We start from the raw sequence: 19,948 nt of genomic DNA, 5'->3' as shown, positions 1-19,948 counted from the left end.
AGGTAACTCAGGATCAGTAATGTAATGTATGTACACAGTGACTGCACCAGCAGAATAGTGAGTGCAGCTCTGGAGTATAATACAGGATGTAACTCAGGATCAGTAATGTAATGTATGTACACAGTGACTCCACCAGCAGAATAGTGAGTGCAGCTCTGGAGTATAATACAGGAGGTAACTCAGGATCAGTAATGTAATGTATGTACACAGTGACTGCTCCAGCAGAATAGTGAGCGCAGCTCTGGAGTATAATACAGGATATAACTCAGGAGCAGTAATGTATATACACAGTGACTCCACCAGCAGAATAGTGAGTGCAGCTCTGGAGTATAATACAGGATGTAACTCAGGATCAGTAATGTAATGTATGTGCCCAGTGACTGCACCACCAGAATAGTGAGCGCAGCTCTGGAGTATAATACAGGATATAACTCAGGAGCAGTAATGTAATCTATGTGCCCAGTGACTGCACCACCAGAATAGTGAGTGCAGCTCTGGAGTATAATACAGGATGTAACTCAGGATCAGTAATGTAATGTATGTACACAGTGACTCCACCAGCAGAATAGTGAGTGCAGCTCTGGAGTATAATACAGGAGGTAACTCAGGATCAGTAATGTAATGTATGTGCCCAGTGACTGCACCACCAGAATAGTGAGCGCAGCTCTGGAGTATAATACAGGATATAACTCAGGAGCAGTAATGTATATACACAGTGACTGCACCAGCAGAATAGTGAGTGCAGCTCTGGAGGATAATACAGGAGGTAACTCAGGATCAGTAATGTAATGTATGTACACAGTGACTGCACCAGCAGAATAGTGAGTGCAGCTCTGGAGTATAATACAGGATGTAACTCAGGATCAGTAATGTAATGTATGTACACAGTGACTCCACCAGCAGAATAGTGAGTGCAGCTCTGGAGTATAATACAGGAGGTAACTCAGGATCAGTAATGTAATGTATGTGCCCAGTGACTGCACCACCAGAATAGTGAGCGCAGCTCTGGAGTATAATACAGGATATAACTCAGGAGCAGTAATGTATATACACAGTGACTGCACCAGCAGAATAGTGAGTGCAGCTCTGGAGGATAATACAGGAGGTAACTCAGGATCAGTAATGTAATGTATGTACACAGTGACTGCACCAGCAGAATAGTGAGTGCAGCTCTGGAGCTGTAAAGGTGGACATACACTTTTGTATGTATATTTTTATTTACTAATGATTTCCATGTGTTTAATATTACTAATTATTACTCACTGTAGACGGTTATCTTTATAGGAGAACTGCGTCCGCTGCTAATAGGATTCTCTACCAGGCAATTATAGATTTCATCATCAGCCATTAAGACTCTGGAGATGGTCACCACCTGATGGTTAGGGGACAGGAGGACCCTGGAGTCATTGATTAGCGTCTTCCCAGCCTTTAGCCAGGTGTAGAGCGGCTTAGTCCCGTTATCATGGACGCAGCTCATAGTCAGGTTCTCTGTCAGCTCCAGGACAGTGGATGAAGGAACAGACACCCGAGGCTTCGATACAGGAACTGGTCAGAAATAAAGGAATAGATGAGAAAACAGAAAACCTAATGAATGTGGCCGGTAACGTTATGGGGGGAGGTGGCTGTGGCCGGTAACGTTATGGGGGGAGGTGACGGTGGCCGGTAACGTTATGGGGGGAGGTGACGGTGGCCGGTAATGTTATGGGGGGAGGAGACGGTGACCAGTAACGTTATGGGGGGAGGTGACGGTGGCCGGTAACGTTATGGGGGGAGGTGACGGTGGCCGGTAACGTTATGGGGGGAGGTGACGGTGGCCGGTAACGTTATGGGGGGAGGAGACGGTGGCCGGTAACGTTATGGGGGGAGGTGACGGTGGCCGGTAACGTTATGGGGGGAGGTGACGGTGGCCGGTAACGTTATGGGGGGAGGTGACGGTGGCCGGTAACGTTATGGGGGGAGGTGACGGTGGCCGGTAACGTTATGGGGGGAGGAGACCGTGGCCGATAATGTTATGAAGGAACTGTGGTCGTCAGTCTAGTGACATCATCATGATCTTACCGTCCACCGTGAGATTGATGGCCTTCTGCCCGGTGAACGTGTCATCCGTTATGGAGACCTCCACCTCGTACGTCCCCTCGTCAGACAGGAGGAGGTTGCTTATTAGGAGGGAGCCATTTTCAAATATCTGTATCCGATCTTTGTAATCTGAGCGCAAATTCCCAATAATCTCGGTGCCCACACACTGCACCACCGTGACCAGCTTCTCTCGCCTCACTTGCCATTTGACCACGGGCTTGTCACTGCTGGAGCTGCTGTACTGCACCGAGAGCAGCGCCGATCTGCCGTACGTGCCGTGGATGTGCTGGATGTGACTGGTGATGTTCACAACCTCCACGAGATCTGCCGGAGACACCAGAGAATGCCAGATGTTACATCCATTGTGCTGCTGAGCCGTGTATCTAATCCTATCCTGTGTGATACTGTCTGGTGAGCCGTGTATCTAATCCTATCCTGTGTGATACTGTCTGCTGAGCCGTGTATCTAATCCTATCCTGTGTGATACTGTCTGCTGAGCCGTGTATCTAATTCTCCCCATGTGATACTGTCTGCTGAGCCGTGTATCTAATCCTCCCCTATGTGATACTGTCTGCTGAGCCGTGTATCTAATCCTCTCCTATGTGATACTGTCTGCTGAGCCGTGTATCTAATCCTCTCCTGTGATACTGTCTGCTGAGCCGTGTATCTAATCCTCCCCTATGTGATACTGTCTGCTGAGCCGTGTATCTAATCCTATCCTGTGTGATACTGTCTGCTGAGCCGTGTATCTAATCCTATCCCGTGTGATACTGTCTGCTGAGCCGTGTATCTAATCCCATCGTGTGATACTGTCTGCTGAGCCGTGTATCTAATCCTCTCCTATGTGATACTGTCTGCTGAGCCGTGTATCTAATCCTCCCCTATGTGATACTGTCTGCTGAGCCGTGTATCTAATCCTCCCCTGTGTGATACTGTCTGCTGAGCTGTGTATCTAATCCTCCCCTATGTGATACTGTCTGCTGAGCCGTGTATCTAATCCTCCCCTGTGTGATACTGTCTATTGAGCTGTGTATCTAATCGTATCCTGTGTGATACTGTCTATTGAGCTGTGTATCTAATCGTATCCTGTGTGATACTGTCTGCTGAGCTGTGTATCTAATCCTATCCTGTGTGATACTGTCTGCTGAGCCGTGTATCTAATCCTATCCTGTGTGATACTGTCTACTGAGCCGTGTATCTAATCCTATCCTGTGTGATACTGTCTGCTGAGCCGTGTATCTAATCCTATCCTGTGTGATACTGTCTGCTGAGCCGTGTATCTAATCCTATCCTGTGTGATACTGTCTACTGAGCCGTGTATCTAATCCTATCCTGTGTGATACTGTCTACTGAGCCATGTATCTAATCCTCTCCTGTGTGATACTGTCTGCTGAGCCTTGTATCTAATCCTATCCTGTGTGATACTGTCTACTGAGCCGTGTATCTAATCCTATCCTGTGTGATACTGTCTACTGAGCCATGTATCTAATCCTATCCTGTGTGATACTGTCTGCTGAGCCGTGTATCTAATCCTATCCTGTGTGATACTGTCTACTGAGCCGTGTATCTAATCCTATCCTGTGTGATACTGTCTGCTGAGCTGTGTATCTAATCCTATCCTGTGTGATACTGTCTGCTGAGCCGTGTATCTAATCCTCTCCTGTGTGATACTGTCTGCTGAGCCGTGTATCTAATCCTATCCTGTGTGATACTGTCTGCTGAGCTGTGTATCTAATCCTCTCCTGTGTGATACTGTCTGCTGAGCAGTGTATCTAATCCTCTCCTGTGTGATACTGTCTGCTGAGCCGTGTATCTAATCCAGCCCCTTCACGCTCGTCCTGATGTGGCTGACCTCGTACAAGCCGATGGTCGCAGTCTGAGCAGCCGTTGTATACATGGAAGGATAAACAGGTCTCCACAGCAGGACAGCTCCCTTGGTTGTCCACTGGTACTTGTAGTCCTCCAGTGCAGGTCTTAATACTCCTAGGGTATACTGAGCTAACACCATCGTGCAGCCGACCTCAGGATTGTATAATCAAGAGGTAATTTGTAAATACTCACAAATAATTATAAAAACTGCACGTTATATAAAAGTGTAGAGTCCTAGTGACGCACCGGATTGCTGCCCGACGCTGGGTTTCGCTTTCACAGCTTCTTCTGGGGTATGTCCTGCGTGTTTCAGGTGCCACCTCTTAAATAGTCCTTTCGCAAACACAAGTCAAGATTCACTAATCAAAACCCATCAATGTGGAATATCAAGACTGACATTGGGATTTTTGTTAATCTGCACTGGCGAACTACAAGTAGCAGCACTTTGGAGGGCTTTTTATCCTTCCGGCTTGTGTGATCTGAGCGACCTTGGACCGATTTTAGCGATTGTGGACTTTCCTTGTTCCTGCTCCGTTGCTATTGTAATTTTTGGCTTGTAATAATCTCCACTTAATATCAATATAATTGCAAATATGATCAGGAAATTAACGCACACAAAATAGGGGAGGGCCCTTAATAAAGGGGGAGGGGCTGGACGATGCACGCTCTGGTTGTCACTGGTGCCGGCTCCGTCACCTCAGGACTTTTGGCAGGAAATCAGGACTGACATTAGGACACAACACACAGAACAGGCCACATATCAAGTGTCAGGAACACGGGGAGGCAAACTCTGCGGGGAGAGCAGGAAAGGGGCCAAAGCTGCCACCACCCGCTGCTCGGGGACTGAATGCAGCTCCTTGTGTAAGAACCAGCTAAATCCATCCATGCCTGCATCAGGGGCTCCGCTCAATACAAGCCGCACCATGAAGCGTGTCCGCCGGGAGCTCTGGGTGTGGAGATGCAATCCCAGTCCGGCATGGAGCACGGCGCCCTCTCTGGGTCAATGAGGAAGTGAAGATGGATCCAGCTCAACGCACCGGGCAATTAATTCAAATTCAACAATCTTTATTGGCAAATCCTTTTAAAAATTTGTAGAAAAGACAAAATAATGGACATCTCAGACGACAAAGCGTATACTATGGGGTGTGGTGTGTATAAAAAAATGCCATACGCGTTTCGAGTGAAAAACTCTTGAAAAAGAATATTCTGAACTGGACTTAAGTATACTAACAAATAATCATGGATACAAAAAAAAAAAACACATGAAAAACAATCAAGAAAATACCAATCACAGAGAAGACTAGACTGAATATATGAAAAGAAAAAAAAAAATTACCTAGTTTGCATGTTAGGCTATGTGCCCACGATGCTGAAAATTTCTGCAGCGTTTCTGCATGTTCTTGGCAGTCAAAAACGCTTGCGGATTTTTCACGCGTTTTTACATGCGTTTTTCAAATGCATTGGGACCTCAAATCCGCATGCAGAAACGCACAAATAATGGACATTCTGCGGATTGTTCCGCTGCGGAAAATTCCGCAGCATGGGCACAGAACGTGCAGATTTTCATTGGGGATCATGGGGCACGGATTACTAAGCGTTTACGCTGCGGAAATTCCGCAGCAAAAAACGCTTGAAAAACGCATAGCGGGCACGCAGCCTTAACCATCACAAAAAACCCACATCTCAAACATGGTTGTCATTAAAGGGTTATTTTAAGTGTGGACAAACTCCGTGCAAAACCTGCACAGTGTCGTTTAAAACCAATCATTTTTACAATTACGATCAGAGTGAAAAATTCAGTATAAAAAGCTTCTTAAACTGCAATAGTGATCACGTAGTTTATGTTGCGGAAGGCACGATCTGTAACCTCAAATGTGTTGGTTCAACTATCTGTAAACTCAAATTTAGAATCAGGGAGCCCCTGTATGACATTGAAGATCCCCCAGATAGGAACATCTCTAATATCTCAAAACACTTTGTGGAATGTCATAATCGAAAAAATTGGTCTGCGTGTATACGCGATAGAACGAATACCGAAACATGTTAGAGGCGGTCGTCATACTGATGCGGTCCGCAACAAAGAAGCTTTCTGGATATTTTCTCTGAATACATATGCTCCATCAGGGCTTAATCTCAGACCAGAAATTATGTTACATTATTAAAAGCATAATATTCAGCCCTGAAAAGAAAGAGAAAAAGGAGAATTTTTTTATTTTTTTAATTTTTTATTTATTTACTTTTTTTTCTTAATCCATACGCTCCATTAGGGCTTAATCTCAGATGAGAAATTATGTTATACTATCACAAGCATAATACTGAGTCCAAAAGGAAAAAGAGAAAGTAGATAAATTATAATTTTTGTTCAATATATATATACAGTGCCTACAAGTAGTATTCAACCCCCTGCAGATTTAGCTGGTTTGATAAGATGCAAATAAGTTAGAGCCTTCAAACTGCAAACGAGAGTAGGTTTTATGAACAGAAGCATAAATCTTACAAACCAAAAAGTTATGTTGCTCAGTTGAATTTTATTAAATTTTAAACATAAAAGTGTGGGTCAATTATTATACAACCCCTATGTTTAATATTTTGTGGAATAACCCTTGTTTGCAATTACAGCTAATAATCATCTTTTATAAGACCTGATCAGGCCGGCACAGGTCTGTGGAGTTATCTTGGCCCACTCCTCCATGCAGATCTTCTCCAAGTTATCTAGGTTCTTTGGGTGTCTCATGTGGACTTTATTCTTGAGCTCCTTCCACAAGTTTTCAATTAGGTTAAGGTCAGGAGACTGACTAGGCCACTCCAACACCTTGACTTTTTCCCTATTGAACCAGGCCTTGGTTTTCTTGGCTGTGTGCTTTGGGTCGTTGTCTTGTTGGAAGATAAAATTACGACCCATCTTAAGATCCTTGATGGAGGAGCGGAGGTTCTTGGCCAAAATCTCCAGGTAGGCCATGCTATCCATCTTCTCATGGATGCGGACCAGATGGCCAGGCCCCTTGGCAGAGAAACAGCCCCACAGCATGATGCTGCCACCACCATGCTTGACTGTAGGGATGGTATTCTTGGGGTCGCATGCAGTGCCATCCAGTCTCTAAACATCACGTGTGTGGTTGGCACCAAAGATCTCGATCTTGGTCTCATCAGACCATAGAACCTTGAACCAGTCTGTCTCAGAGTCCTCCAAGTTATCATGAGCAAACTGTAGACGAGCCTTGACATGACGCTTTGAAAGTAAAGGTACCTTACGGGCTCGTCTGGAACGGAGACCATTGCGGTGGAGTACATTACTTATGGTATTGACTGAAACCAATGTCCCCACTGCCATGAGATCTTCCCGGAGCTCCTTCCTTGTTGTCCTTGGGTTAGCCTTGACTCTTCGGACAAGCCTGGCCTCGGCACGGGAGGACACTTTCAAAGGCTGTCCTGGCCGTGGAAGGCTAACAGTAGTTCCATAAGCCTTCCACTTACGGATGATGCTCCCAACAGTGGAGACAGGTAGGCCCAACTCCTTGGAAAGGGTTTTGTACCCCTTGCCAGCCTAGTGACCCTCCACGATCTTGTCTCTGATGGCCTTGGAATGCTCCTTTGTCTTTCCCATGTTGACCATGTCTGAGTGCTGTTCACAAGTTTGGGGAGGGTCTTAAATAGTCAGAAAAGGCTGGCAAAAGAGATCTTTAATCCACACATGTGAAGCTCATTATTCTTGGTGCCTGAACTACTTCTTAATACTTTAGGGGGACCAAACAGAATTCTTGTGGTTTGAGGGGTTGAATAATAAATGACACTCTGAATTAACTTTTTACGTTTTAAAAAAAAAACAAAAAAAAACAACAAAAACAAAATTTGCTGCAGTGCATTTCCCACTTCCAGGCTGATCTACAGTACAAATGTCACAATGCCAAGTTAATTCCGCATGTGTCAACCAGCTAAATCTGCAGGGGGTTGAATACTACTTGTAGGCACTGTATATATATATATATATATATATATATATATATATATATATATATATATATATATAATTGTTTTTATTTTTTTATTATTTATTTATTTATTTTTATTCATTTTTCTCTTAACACATACGCTCCATCAGGACTTAATCGCAGATGAGAAATTATGTTATACTATCAAAAGCGTAATACTGAGTCCAAAAGGAAAAAGACAAAGAAAACAAAAATGTTTTCTTTTTTTTAGAGTTTTCTGCAGTTAATGTTTATTGTAAATGTATTCATGCACATCTTTATTGTCTGCAGGTTGTGTTTTTTTTTTCCCCCCTTTTTTCTCTCTTTTTCTTTTGGGATATTTTCAGCTCTTACTTGTACAAGTTTTCTCTAGGACTTTCTCACATGTATACATGTATATACACACATAGTTCTTCATATGTATTGCATTACATATTTCTCATTCAGTTTTTCCAGGGTTCCTTTTTGTTGTTTTGTTTCCGCCTTTTTCTTTTCATATATTCAGTTTAATCTTTTCTGTGATTGGTATTTTCTTGATTGTTTTTCATGTGTTTTTTGTATCCATGATTATTTGTTAGTATACTTAAGTCCAGTTCAGAATATTCTTTTTCAAGAGTTTTTCACTCGAAACGCGTATGGCATTTTTTATACACACCACCCCATAGTATACGCTTTGTCGTCTGAGATGTCCATTTTTTTGTCTTTTCTACACATTTTTAAAAGGATTTGCCAATAAAGATTGTTGAATTTTAATTAATTGCCCGGTGTGTTGAGCTGGATCCATCTTCGCTTCCTCATTAACGCACAGATAACACAAGACAACGATAGGTGGTAATCGATATACCGGTAATTCTTATTTAAATGCAGTAGTAATTTTATAGTAATTTAAAATAACTCTGAACAATTAGTGTTAGTAACGAGGAAAATCAACAATGAAGCGAATAATAATAAACTTGGAATATCAAATAAAGTTTCCACTATATAACGTTAATGTTCTCTTAACAAAAGGTGGTGCGCCCATTTGGGGGAGTCACCACGTAAGTTCTCTATCTCGATCTGGCCCTAGTGGGGGTCACCGGAGTTTTCCACTAGGCCGCAAGTCTCGCACTGCTGTAGTCTATTAAAGCGCATTGAGCCTCCCAAGCACCAACCGGCCCACTCCCAACCTGCTGTCCTAGTCCCAGCCAACCCCGGTACCGTAGGTTATAGTTGGAAGTGACGGCCCTGCTCACTCGCGCTGTCCCTCCACAATCACAGGAGTGAATCTCCTGCCGCAGTCTCCTCACAGATCTTCTCAGCTCAACTGTCGGCTGAAGTATCTTGGACTTGGGGCGGAAAGGACTAGGCCTCGGCTCTTGACAGGCGACGTCTGGTCTCTGAGGCTTGACCCGCGTAGGGCGCGGATCCTGGTCTTAACCAGGAGCAGGCGGAACTCAGAGTCCTCCTGAGCGGAATCTGGGCCTTGCCAGGCAGTGATCGGCACCCTGGTGGCATAGGCTTCCCGCTGAGGCCTGTCACGCTGGCCTCGGTGGCATCCCTGGAGCGCATCTGCTCCGCGCCAAATCTGCCTGCGGTTTGGCACGCAGGGCTTTTATATCAAGAAAGTTTCTCTTGCAGGTCACCTGATCAGATCAAGTACGCAAAGTCGCTCCCCCTACAAATCTCCCAGTACAAATTGGTTCCACTTCATTTCGCCTGGCCAGCAGATGGCAGTCTCTCCTTACTAATGTCACATCCTGCAAGGGCTCTTCAGGGGTATCACTGCTTCCTCTTCCAAAAATATAGTAGCTTGAAAAAGTCTTCATACCCCGTGAACTTTTCCAGATTTTTTTCATGTTACACCCACAAACTTAAATGTATTTTTGGGGGATTTTATGCGATACCAACACAAAGCAGTAAGTATTTGTGACGTGTAAAGGAAATGCTACGAGGTTTTCTAATTGTTTTAAAAAATATAAATTCAGCCCCTGTAGTCTGATCCCTCTAAATAAAATCCTGAGTGACCAATGTCCTCCAGAAGTCACATAATTTATACATTGAGTCCACCTGTGTAATTTCTTCTCAGTATAACTACAGTTGTTCTGTGAAGGCCTCAGAGGTTTGTTTGAGAATATTAAAACGGCATCATGAATACCAAGGAGCCCACGAGACAGGTCAGGGATAAAGTTGTGGATGAGAGTAAAGCAGGGTTAGGTTATAAAAAATAGCCCAAGCTCTGAACATCTCACAGAGCATCAGTCCATCATCCAAAAATGGAAGGAATATGGCACAACTACAAACCTACTAAGACATGGCCGTCCACCTAACCTGACATCCCAAGCAAGGAGAGCGCTAATCAGAGAAGCAGCAGTCGCGTGACCAGTCACATGACTAAATGACGTCATGTAAGGTCCTTTTAGACCATCGCGAGCCGCCGGGGAGCCAGGACGCATTCCTAAGGAGACCGGGGGCCATCAGAAGGTGAGTATAAGGCTTTTTTTTATTTAAAATTATTTTTTTAACAGGTTCTATGGTACCCGGGTCTGGATGAATCGCTTAATATCCGCATGTGCACATGTAGTCATGCGGATATTAAGCAATGCATGCAAGTCAATGGCGGCAAAAACGCAGCGATTACGCAAAATAATTGGTAGTGCTGCTTTTTTTTCCGCAATGATAATCCGCAGCGGAAATTTCCGCAGCATGTGCACAGCACATGTGGATTATCATCGGGGAACATGGCAGACCTTCTAACAAGCGTTTTTTAAGTGTTTCTGTGGCGGAATTGCTGCTGCGGAAACGCTTGAAAAACGCATAGTGGGCACACAGCCTTAGCATAAAAACATGTAGGGGACACCACAAACACGTGGAAGAAGGGGCTCTGCTCACATCAGACCAAAGGAGAACTTTTTGGGCTAAATGCAAAATGCCATGTGTGGCGGAAAACTAACTGTGCACATCACCCTGAAAAGACCATCCCCACAGTCACTCATGGTGGTGGCAGCATCATATTGTGGGGAGGCTTTTCTTCAGCAGGGGCAGGGAAGCTGGTCAGGGCTGATGGGAAGATGGATGGAGCTAAATGCAGGACAATCCGGGAGGAAAACCTGTTAGAGGCTGCAGAAGACTTGAGCCTGGAGCGTAGGTTCACCTTCCAGCATAGCAACAACCCTAAACATCCTGCCAGAACTACAATGAAGGGTTTAGATCAGAGCATATTCCTGTGTGTGAACGGCGCAGTCACAGTCCAGACGCAAATCCCAGAGAATCAGTAACAAGACATGAAAATTGCTGATCACAGACGTCTCCATCCAATCACTGAGCGAGAGCGAGAGTGCAAAGAAGAAGGGGCAAAATGTCACCTCTAGATGTGCAAAGCTGGAGAGACAGACCCCAAAAGACTGCAGCAAAACCTGGAGAGACAGACCCCAAAAGACTGCAGCAAAACCTGGAGAGACAGACCCCAAGAGACTGCAGCAAAAGCTGGGGAGACAGACCCCAAAAGACTGCAGCAAAACCTGGAGAGACAGACCCCAAAAGACTGCAGCAATCACTGCAGCGACAGGTGGTCCTACAAAGTACTGACTCAGGGGCTGAATACAAATGCACGGCACAATTATCAGATTTATATCTTTAAAATAATTAGAAAACGTCGTATCATTTCCTTTACACGTCACAGATAGTTGCTACTTTGTGTTATTACATAAAAATCCCAATAAAATACATATAAAGTTTAAGGCCGTAACGTGAAAGAATGTGGAAAAGGTCACAGGTCAATACTTTTTCAAGGCACTGGTATACATACCTACCAGTCACTCACAGGACTGTCACAGTGACAGCCAAAGGATCCCCGTAACAGTACTAGCTACAGTGCCCCCATAATAACAGTGACATCCACAGTGCCCCCATAATAACAGTGATATCCACAGTGCCCCCATAATAACAGTGATATCCACAGTGCCCCCATAATAACAGTGACATCCACAGTGCTCTCATAATAACAGCGATATCCACAGTGCTCCCATAATAACAGTGATATCCACAGTGCCCCCATAATAACAGTGATATCCACAGTGCCCCCATAATAACAGTGATATCCACAGTGCCCCCATAATAACAGTGATATCCACAGTGCTCCCATAATAACAGTGATATCCACAGTGCCCCCATAATAACAGTGACATCCACAGTGCCCCCATAATAACAGTGACATCCACAGTGCCCCCATAATAACAGTGACATCCACAGTGCCCCCATAATAACAGCGACATCCACAGTGCTCCCATAATAACAGTGACATCCACAGTGCTCTCATAATAACAGCGATATCCACAGTGCTCCATAATAACAGTGATATCCACAGTGCTCCCATAATAACAGTGACATCCACAGTGCCCCCATAATAACAGTGACATCCACAGTGCCCCCATAATAACAGTGACATCCACAGTGCTCCCATAATAACAGCGACATCCACAGTGCTCCCATAATAACAGTGATATCCACAGTGCTCCCATAATAACAGTGACATCCACAGTGCCCCCATAATAACAGTGACATCCACAGTGCTCTCATAATAACAGCGATATCCACAGTGCTCCCATAATAACAGTGATATCCACAGTGCCCCCATAATAACAGTGATATCCACAGTGCCCCCATAATAACAGTGACATCCACAGTGCCCCCATAATAACAGTGATATCCACAGTGCTCCCATAATAACAGTGATATCCACAGTGCCCCCATAATAACAGTGATATCCACAGTGCCCCCATAATAACAGTGACATCCACAGTGCTCTCATAATAACAGCGATATCCACAGTGCCCCCATAATAACAGTGACATCCACAGTGCTCCCATAATAACAGCGACATCCACAGTGCTCCCATAATAACAGCGATATCCACAGTGCCCCCATAATAACAGTGACATCCACAGTGCTCCCATAATAACAGCGACATCCACAGTGCCCCCATAATAACAGTGACATCCACAGTGCTCCCATAATAACAGTGATATCCACAGTGCTCCCATAATAACAGCGACATCCACAGTGCTCCCATAATAACAGTGACATCCACAGTGCTCCCATAATAACAGTGACATCCACAGTGCCCCCATAATAACAGTGACATCCACAGTGCTCCCATAATAACAGCGATATCCACAGTGCCCCCATAATAACAGTGACATCCACAGTGCTCTCATAATAACAGCGATATCCACAGTGCCCCCATAATAACAGTGACATCCACAGTGCTCCCATAATAACAGTGACATCCACAGTGCCCCCATAATAACAGTGACATCCACAGTGCTCTCATAATAACAGCGATATCCACAGTGCCCCCATAATAACAGTGACATCCACAGTGCCCCCATAATAACAGTGACATCCACAGTGCCCCCATAATAACAGTGACATCCACAGTGCTCTCATAATAACAGCGATATCCACAGTGCCCCCATAATAACAGCGACATCCACAGTGCTCCCATAATAACAGTGACATCCACAGTGCTCCCATAATAACAGTGACATCCACAGTGCCTCCATAATAACAGTGACATCCACAGTGCTCCCATAATAACAGCGACATCCACAGTGCTCCCATAATAACAGTGACATCCACAGTGCCCCCATAATAACAGTGATATCCACAGTGCTCCCATAATAACAGTGACATCCACAGTGCCCCCATAATAACAGTGACATCCACAGTGCTCCCATAATAACAGTGACATCCACAGTGCTCCCATAATAACAGTGACATCCACAGTGCCTCCATAATAACAGTGACATCCACAGTGCTCCCATAATAACAGCGACATCCACAGTGCCCCCATAATAACAGTGATATCCACAGTGCTCCCATAATAACAGTGACATCCACAGTGCTCCCATAATAACAGTGACATCCACAGTGCTCCCATAATAACAGTGACATCCACAGTGCTCCCATAATAACAGTGACATCCACAGTGCCTCCATAATAACAGTGACATCCACAGTGCTCCCATAATAACAGTGACATCCACAGTGCCCCCATAATAACAGTGATATCCACAGTGCTCCCATAATAACAGTGACATCCACAGTGCCCCCATAATAACAGTGACATCCACAGTGCTCCCATAATAACAGTGACATCCACAGTGCCCCCATAATAACAGTGACATCCACAGTGCTCCCATAATAACAGTGACATCCACAGTGCTCCCATAATAACAGTGACATCCACAGTGCTCCCATAATAACAGTGACATCCACAGTGCCCCCATAATAACAGTGACATCCACAGTGCTCCCATAATAACAGCGACATCCACAGTGCTCCCATAATAACAGTGACATCCACAGTGCCCCCATAATAACAGTGATATCCACAGTGCTCCCATAATAACAGTGATATCCACAGTGCTCCCATAATAACAGCGACATCCACAGTGCTCCCATAATAACAGTGATATCCACAGTGCTCCCATAATAACAGCGACATCCACAGTGCTCCCATAATAACAGTGATATCCACAGTGCTCCCATAATAACAGTGATATCCACAGTGCTCCCATAATAACAGTGATATCCACAGTGCTCCCATAATAACAGCGACATCCACAGTGCTCCCATAATAACAGTGACATCCACAGTGCTCCCATAATAACAGTGATATCCACAGTGCTCCCATAATAACAGTGACATCCACAGTGCTCCCATAATAACAGTGATATCCACAGTGCCTCCATAATAACAGTGACATCCACAGTGCTCCCATAATAACAGTGATATCTACAGTGCCCCCATAATAACAGTGACATCCACAGTGCCCCCATAATAACAGTGATATCCACAGTGCCCCCATAATAACAGTGATATCCACAGTGCTCCCATAATAACAGTGACATCCACAGTGCCCCCATAATAACAGTGATATCCACAGTGCCCCCATAATAACAGTGACATCCACAGTGCCCCCATAATAACAGTGACATCCACAGTGCCCCCATAATAACAGTGATATCCACAGTGCCCCCATAATAACAGTGATATCCACAGTGCCCCCATAATAACAGTGATATCCACAGTGCTCCCATAATAACAGTGACATCCACAGTGCCTCCATAATAACAGCGATATCCACAGTGCCCCCATAATAACAGCGACATCCACAGTGCTCCCATAATAACAGCGACATCCACAGTGCCCCCATAATAACAGTGACATCCACAGTGCCCCCATAATAACAGTGATATCCACAGTGCCCCCATAATAACAGTGACATCCACAGTGCTCCATAATAATAGTGATATCCACAGTGCCCCCATAATAACAGTGACATCCACAGTGCTCCCATAATAACAGTGACATCCACAGTGCCCCCATAATAACAGCGACATCCACAGTGCTCCATAATAACAGCGATATCCACAGTGCCCCCATAATAACAGCGACATCCACAGTGCTCCCATAATAACAGTGACATCCACAGTGCTCCCATAATAACAGTGACATCCACAGTGCCCCCATAATAACAGTGATATCCACAGTGCCCCCATAATAACAGTGATATCCACAGTGCCCCCATAATAACAGCGATATCCACAGTGCCCCCATAATAACAGTGACATCCACAGTGCTCCCATAATAACAGTGACATCCACAGTGCCCCCATAATAACAGTGATATCCACAGTGCCCCCATAATAACAGTGATATCCACAGTGCCCCCATAATAACAGTGACATCCACAGTGCTCCCATAATAACAGTGACATCCACAGTGCTCCCATAATAACAGTGACATCCACAGTGCCCCCATAATAACAGTGATATCCACAGTGCCCCCATAATAACAGTGATATCCACAGTGCCCCCATAATAACAGCGATATCCACAGTGCCCCCATAATAACAGCGACATCCACAGTGCTCCCATAATAACAGTGATATCTACAGTGCTCCCATAATAACAGCGATATCCACAGTGCTCCAATAATAACAGCGACATCCACAGTGCCCCCATAATAACAGGGACATCCACAGTGCCCCCATAATAACAGTGATATCCACAGTGCCCCCATAATAACAGTGACATCCACAGTGCTCCCATAATAACAGTGATATCCACAGTGCCCCCATAATAACAGTGATATCCACAGTGCCCCCATAATAACAGTGACATCCACAGTGCTCCCATAATAACAGTGATATCCACAGTGCCCCCATAATAACAGTGACATCCACAGTGCTCCCATAATAACAGTGATATCCACAGTGCCCCCATAATAACAGCGACATCCACAGTGCTCCCATAATAACAGCGACATCCACAGTGCCCCCATAATAACAGTGACATCCACAGTGCCCCCATAATAACAGTGACATCCACAGTGCTCCCATAATAACAGTGACATCCACAGTGCTCCCATAATAACAGTGACATCCACAGTGCTCCCATAATAACAGTGATATCCACAGTGCCCCCATAATAACAGTGATATCCACAGTGCCCCATAATAACAGTCACATCCACAGTGCCCCCATAATAACAGTGATATCCACAGTGCCCCCATAATAACAGTGACATCCACAGTGCTCCCATAATAACAGTGACATCCACAGTGCCCCCATAATAACAGTGATATCCACAGTGCCCCCATAATAACAGCGACATCCACAGTGCTCCCATAATAACAGCGACATCCACAGTGCCCCCATAATAACAGTGACATCCACAGTGCCCCCATAATAACAGTGACATCCACAGTGCCCCCATAATAACAGTGACATCCACAGTGCTCCCATAATAACAGTGATATCCACAGTGCTCCCATAATAACAGTGACATCCACAGAGCCCCCATAATAACAGTGATATCCACAGTGCCCCATAATAACAGTGACATCCACAGTGCCCCCATAATAACAGTGATATCCACAGTGCCCCATAATAACAGTGACATCCACAGTGCCCCCATAATAACAGTGATATCCACAGTGCCCCCATAATAACAGTGACATCCACAGTGCCCCCATAATAACAGTGACATCCACAGTGCCCCCATAATAACAGTGACATCCACAGTGCCCCCATAATAACAGTGACATCCACAGTGCCCCCATAATAACAGTGACATCCACAGTGCTCCCATAATAACAGTGATATCCACAGTGCTCCCATAATAACAGTGACATCCACAGTGCCCCCATAATAACAGTGATATCCACAGTGCTCCCATAATAACAGTGACATCCACAGTGCTCCCATAATAACAGTGATATCCACAGTGCTCCCATAATAACAGTGACATCCACAGTGCCCCATAATAACAGTGACATCCACAGTGCTCCCATAATAACAGTGACATCCACAGTGCTCCCATAATAACAGTGATATCCACAGTGCTCCCATAATAACAGTGACATCCACAGTGCTCCCATAATAACAGTGATATCCACAGTGCTCCCATAATAACAGTGATATCCACAGTGCTCCCATAATAACAGTGATATCCACAGTGCCCCCATAATAACAGTGATATCCACAGTGCCTCCATAATAACAGTGACATCCACAGTGCTCCCATAATAACAGTGATATCCACAGTGCTCCCATAATAACAGTGATATCCACAGTGCTCCCATAATAACAGTGATATCCACAGTGCCCCCATAATAACAGTGATATCCACAGTGCCCCCATAATAACAGTGATATCCACAGTGCCTCCATAATAACAGTGACATCCACAGTGCCCCATAATAACAGTGACATCCACAGTGCTCCCATAATAACAGTGATATCCACAGTGCTCCCATAATAACAGTGATATCCACAGTGCTCCCATAATAACAGTGATATCCACAGTGCCCCCATAATAACAGTGATATCCACAGTGCTCCCATAATAACAGTGATATCCACAGTGCCCCCATAATAACAGTGATATCCACAGTGCTCCCATAATAACAGTGATATCCACAGTGCCCCCATAATAACAGTGATATCCACAGTGCCCCCATAATAACAGTGACATCCACAGTGCTCCCATAATAACAGTGACATCCACAGTGCTCCCATAATAACAGTGATATCCACAGTGCCCCCATAATAACAGTGATATCCACAGTGCCCCCATAATAACAGTGATATCCACAGTGCCCCCATAATAACAGTGATATCCACAGTGCTCCCATAATAACAGTGACATCCACAGTCCCTCCATAATAACAGTGATATCCACAGTGCCCCCATAATAACAGTGATATCCACAGTGCCCCCATAATAACAGTGGCATCCACAGTGCTCCCATAATAACAGTGACATCCACAGTGCCCCCATAATAACAGTGATATCCACAGTGCTCCCATAATAACAGTGACATAGACAGTGCCTCCATAATAACAGTGATATCCACAGTGCCCCCATAATAACAGTGACATCCACAGTGCTCCCATAATAACAGTGACATCCACAGTGCTCCCATAATAACAGTGATATCCACAGTGCCCCCATAATAACAGTGATATCCACAGTGCCCCCATAATAACAGTGATATCCACAGTGCCCCCATAATAACAGCGATATCCACAGTGCCCCCATAATAACAGCGACATCCACAGTGCTCCCATAATAACAGTGATATCTACAGTGCTCCCATAATAACAGCGATATCCACAGTGTTCCCATAATAACAGCGACATCCACAGTGCTCCCATAATAACAGCGACATCCACACTGCTCCCATAATAACAGTGACATCCACAGTGCCCCCATAATAACAGTGATATCCACAGTGCCCCCATAATAACAGTGATATCCACAGTGCCCCCATAATAACAGCGATATCCACAGTGCCCCCATAATAACAGCGACATCCACAGTGCTCCCATAATAACAGTGATATCTACAGTGCTCCCATAATAACAGCGATATCCACAGTGTTCCCATAATAACAGCGACATCCACAGTGCTCCCATAATAACAGTGACATCCACAGTGCTCCCATAATAACAGTGACATCCACAGTGCCCCCATAATAACAGTGATATCCACAGTGCTCCCATAATAACAGTGACATCCACAGTGCTCCCATAATAACAGCGATATCCACAGTGCCCCATAATAACAGTGATATCCACAGTGCTCCCATAATAACAGTGACATCCACAGTGCTCCCATAATAACAGTGACATCCACAGTGCTCCCATAATAACAGCGATATCCACAGTGCCCCATAATAACAGTGATATCTACAGTGCTCCCATAATAACAGTGACATACACAGTGCTCCCATAATAACAGTGATATCCACAGTGCCCCATAATAACAGTGACATCCACAGTGCTCCCATAATAACAGCGATATCCACAGTGCCCCATAATAACAGTGATATCCACAGTGCTCCCATAATAACAGTGACATCCACAGTGCTCCCATAATAACAGCGATATCCACAGTGCTCCAATAATAACAGCGACATCCACAGTGCCCCCATAATAACAGTGATATCCACAGTGCTCCCATAATAACAGCGACATCCACAGTGCTCCCATAATAACAGTGACATCCACAGTGCTCCCATAATAACAGTGACATCCACAGTGCCCCCATAATAACAGTGATATCCACAGTGCTCCCATAATAACAGTGACATCCACAGTGCTCCCATAATAACAGTGACATCCACAGTGCTCCCATAATAACAGTGACATCCACAGTGCTCCCATAATAACAGTGACATCCACAGTGCTCCCATAATAACAGTGACATCCACAGTGCTCCCATAATAACAGTGATATCCACAGTGCTCCCATAATAACAGTGATATCCACAGTGCTCCCATAATAACAGCGACATCCACAGTGCCCCCATAATAACAGTGACATCCACAGTGCTCTCATAATAACAGTGACATCCACAGTGCCCCCATAATAACAGTGACATCCACAGTGCTCTCATAATAACAGTGATATCCACAGTGCTCCCATAATAACAGCGATATCCACAGTGCTCCAATAATAACAGCGACATCCACAGTGCCCCCATAATAACAGTG

At 44.8% G+C, this 19,948-nt stretch overlaps 1 protein-coding gene across 2 annotated transcripts in view; it reads right to left on the bottom strand.

Annotated features, from left to right (window-relative positions):
- The window catches only part of HEPACAM (hepatic and glial cell adhesion molecule), an 86,085-nt gene that overhangs the window by 21,581 nt on the left and 44,556 nt on the right, over window positions 1-19,948 (bottom strand). For both annotated transcript variants that reach the window (XM_073657364.1, XM_073657365.1), the window contains exons 2-3: window positions 2,059-2,400; window positions 1,264-1,545 (exon numbers count right to left, since the gene is read on the bottom strand). In XM_073657364.1, coding sequence (XP_073513465.1) covers window positions 1,264-1,545; window positions 2,059-2,400 — 624 coding nt within the window. The remainder of the gene's footprint in view (window positions 1-1,263; window positions 1,546-2,058; window positions 2,401-19,948) is intronic.

The sequence above is a fragment of the Phyllobates terribilis genome, unplaced genomic scaffold, assembly GCF_046119375.1.
Source record: "Phyllobates terribilis strain yellow unplaced genomic scaffold, ASM4611937v1 Scaffold_12__6_contigs__length_324123572, whole genome shotgun sequence".
NCBI lineage: Eukaryota > Metazoa > Chordata > Amphibia > Anura > Dendrobatidae > Phyllobates > Phyllobates terribilis.
The sequence above is the reverse complement of the archived record's forward strand: the minus strand, read 5'-3'. Positions and strand labels throughout refer to the sequence as shown.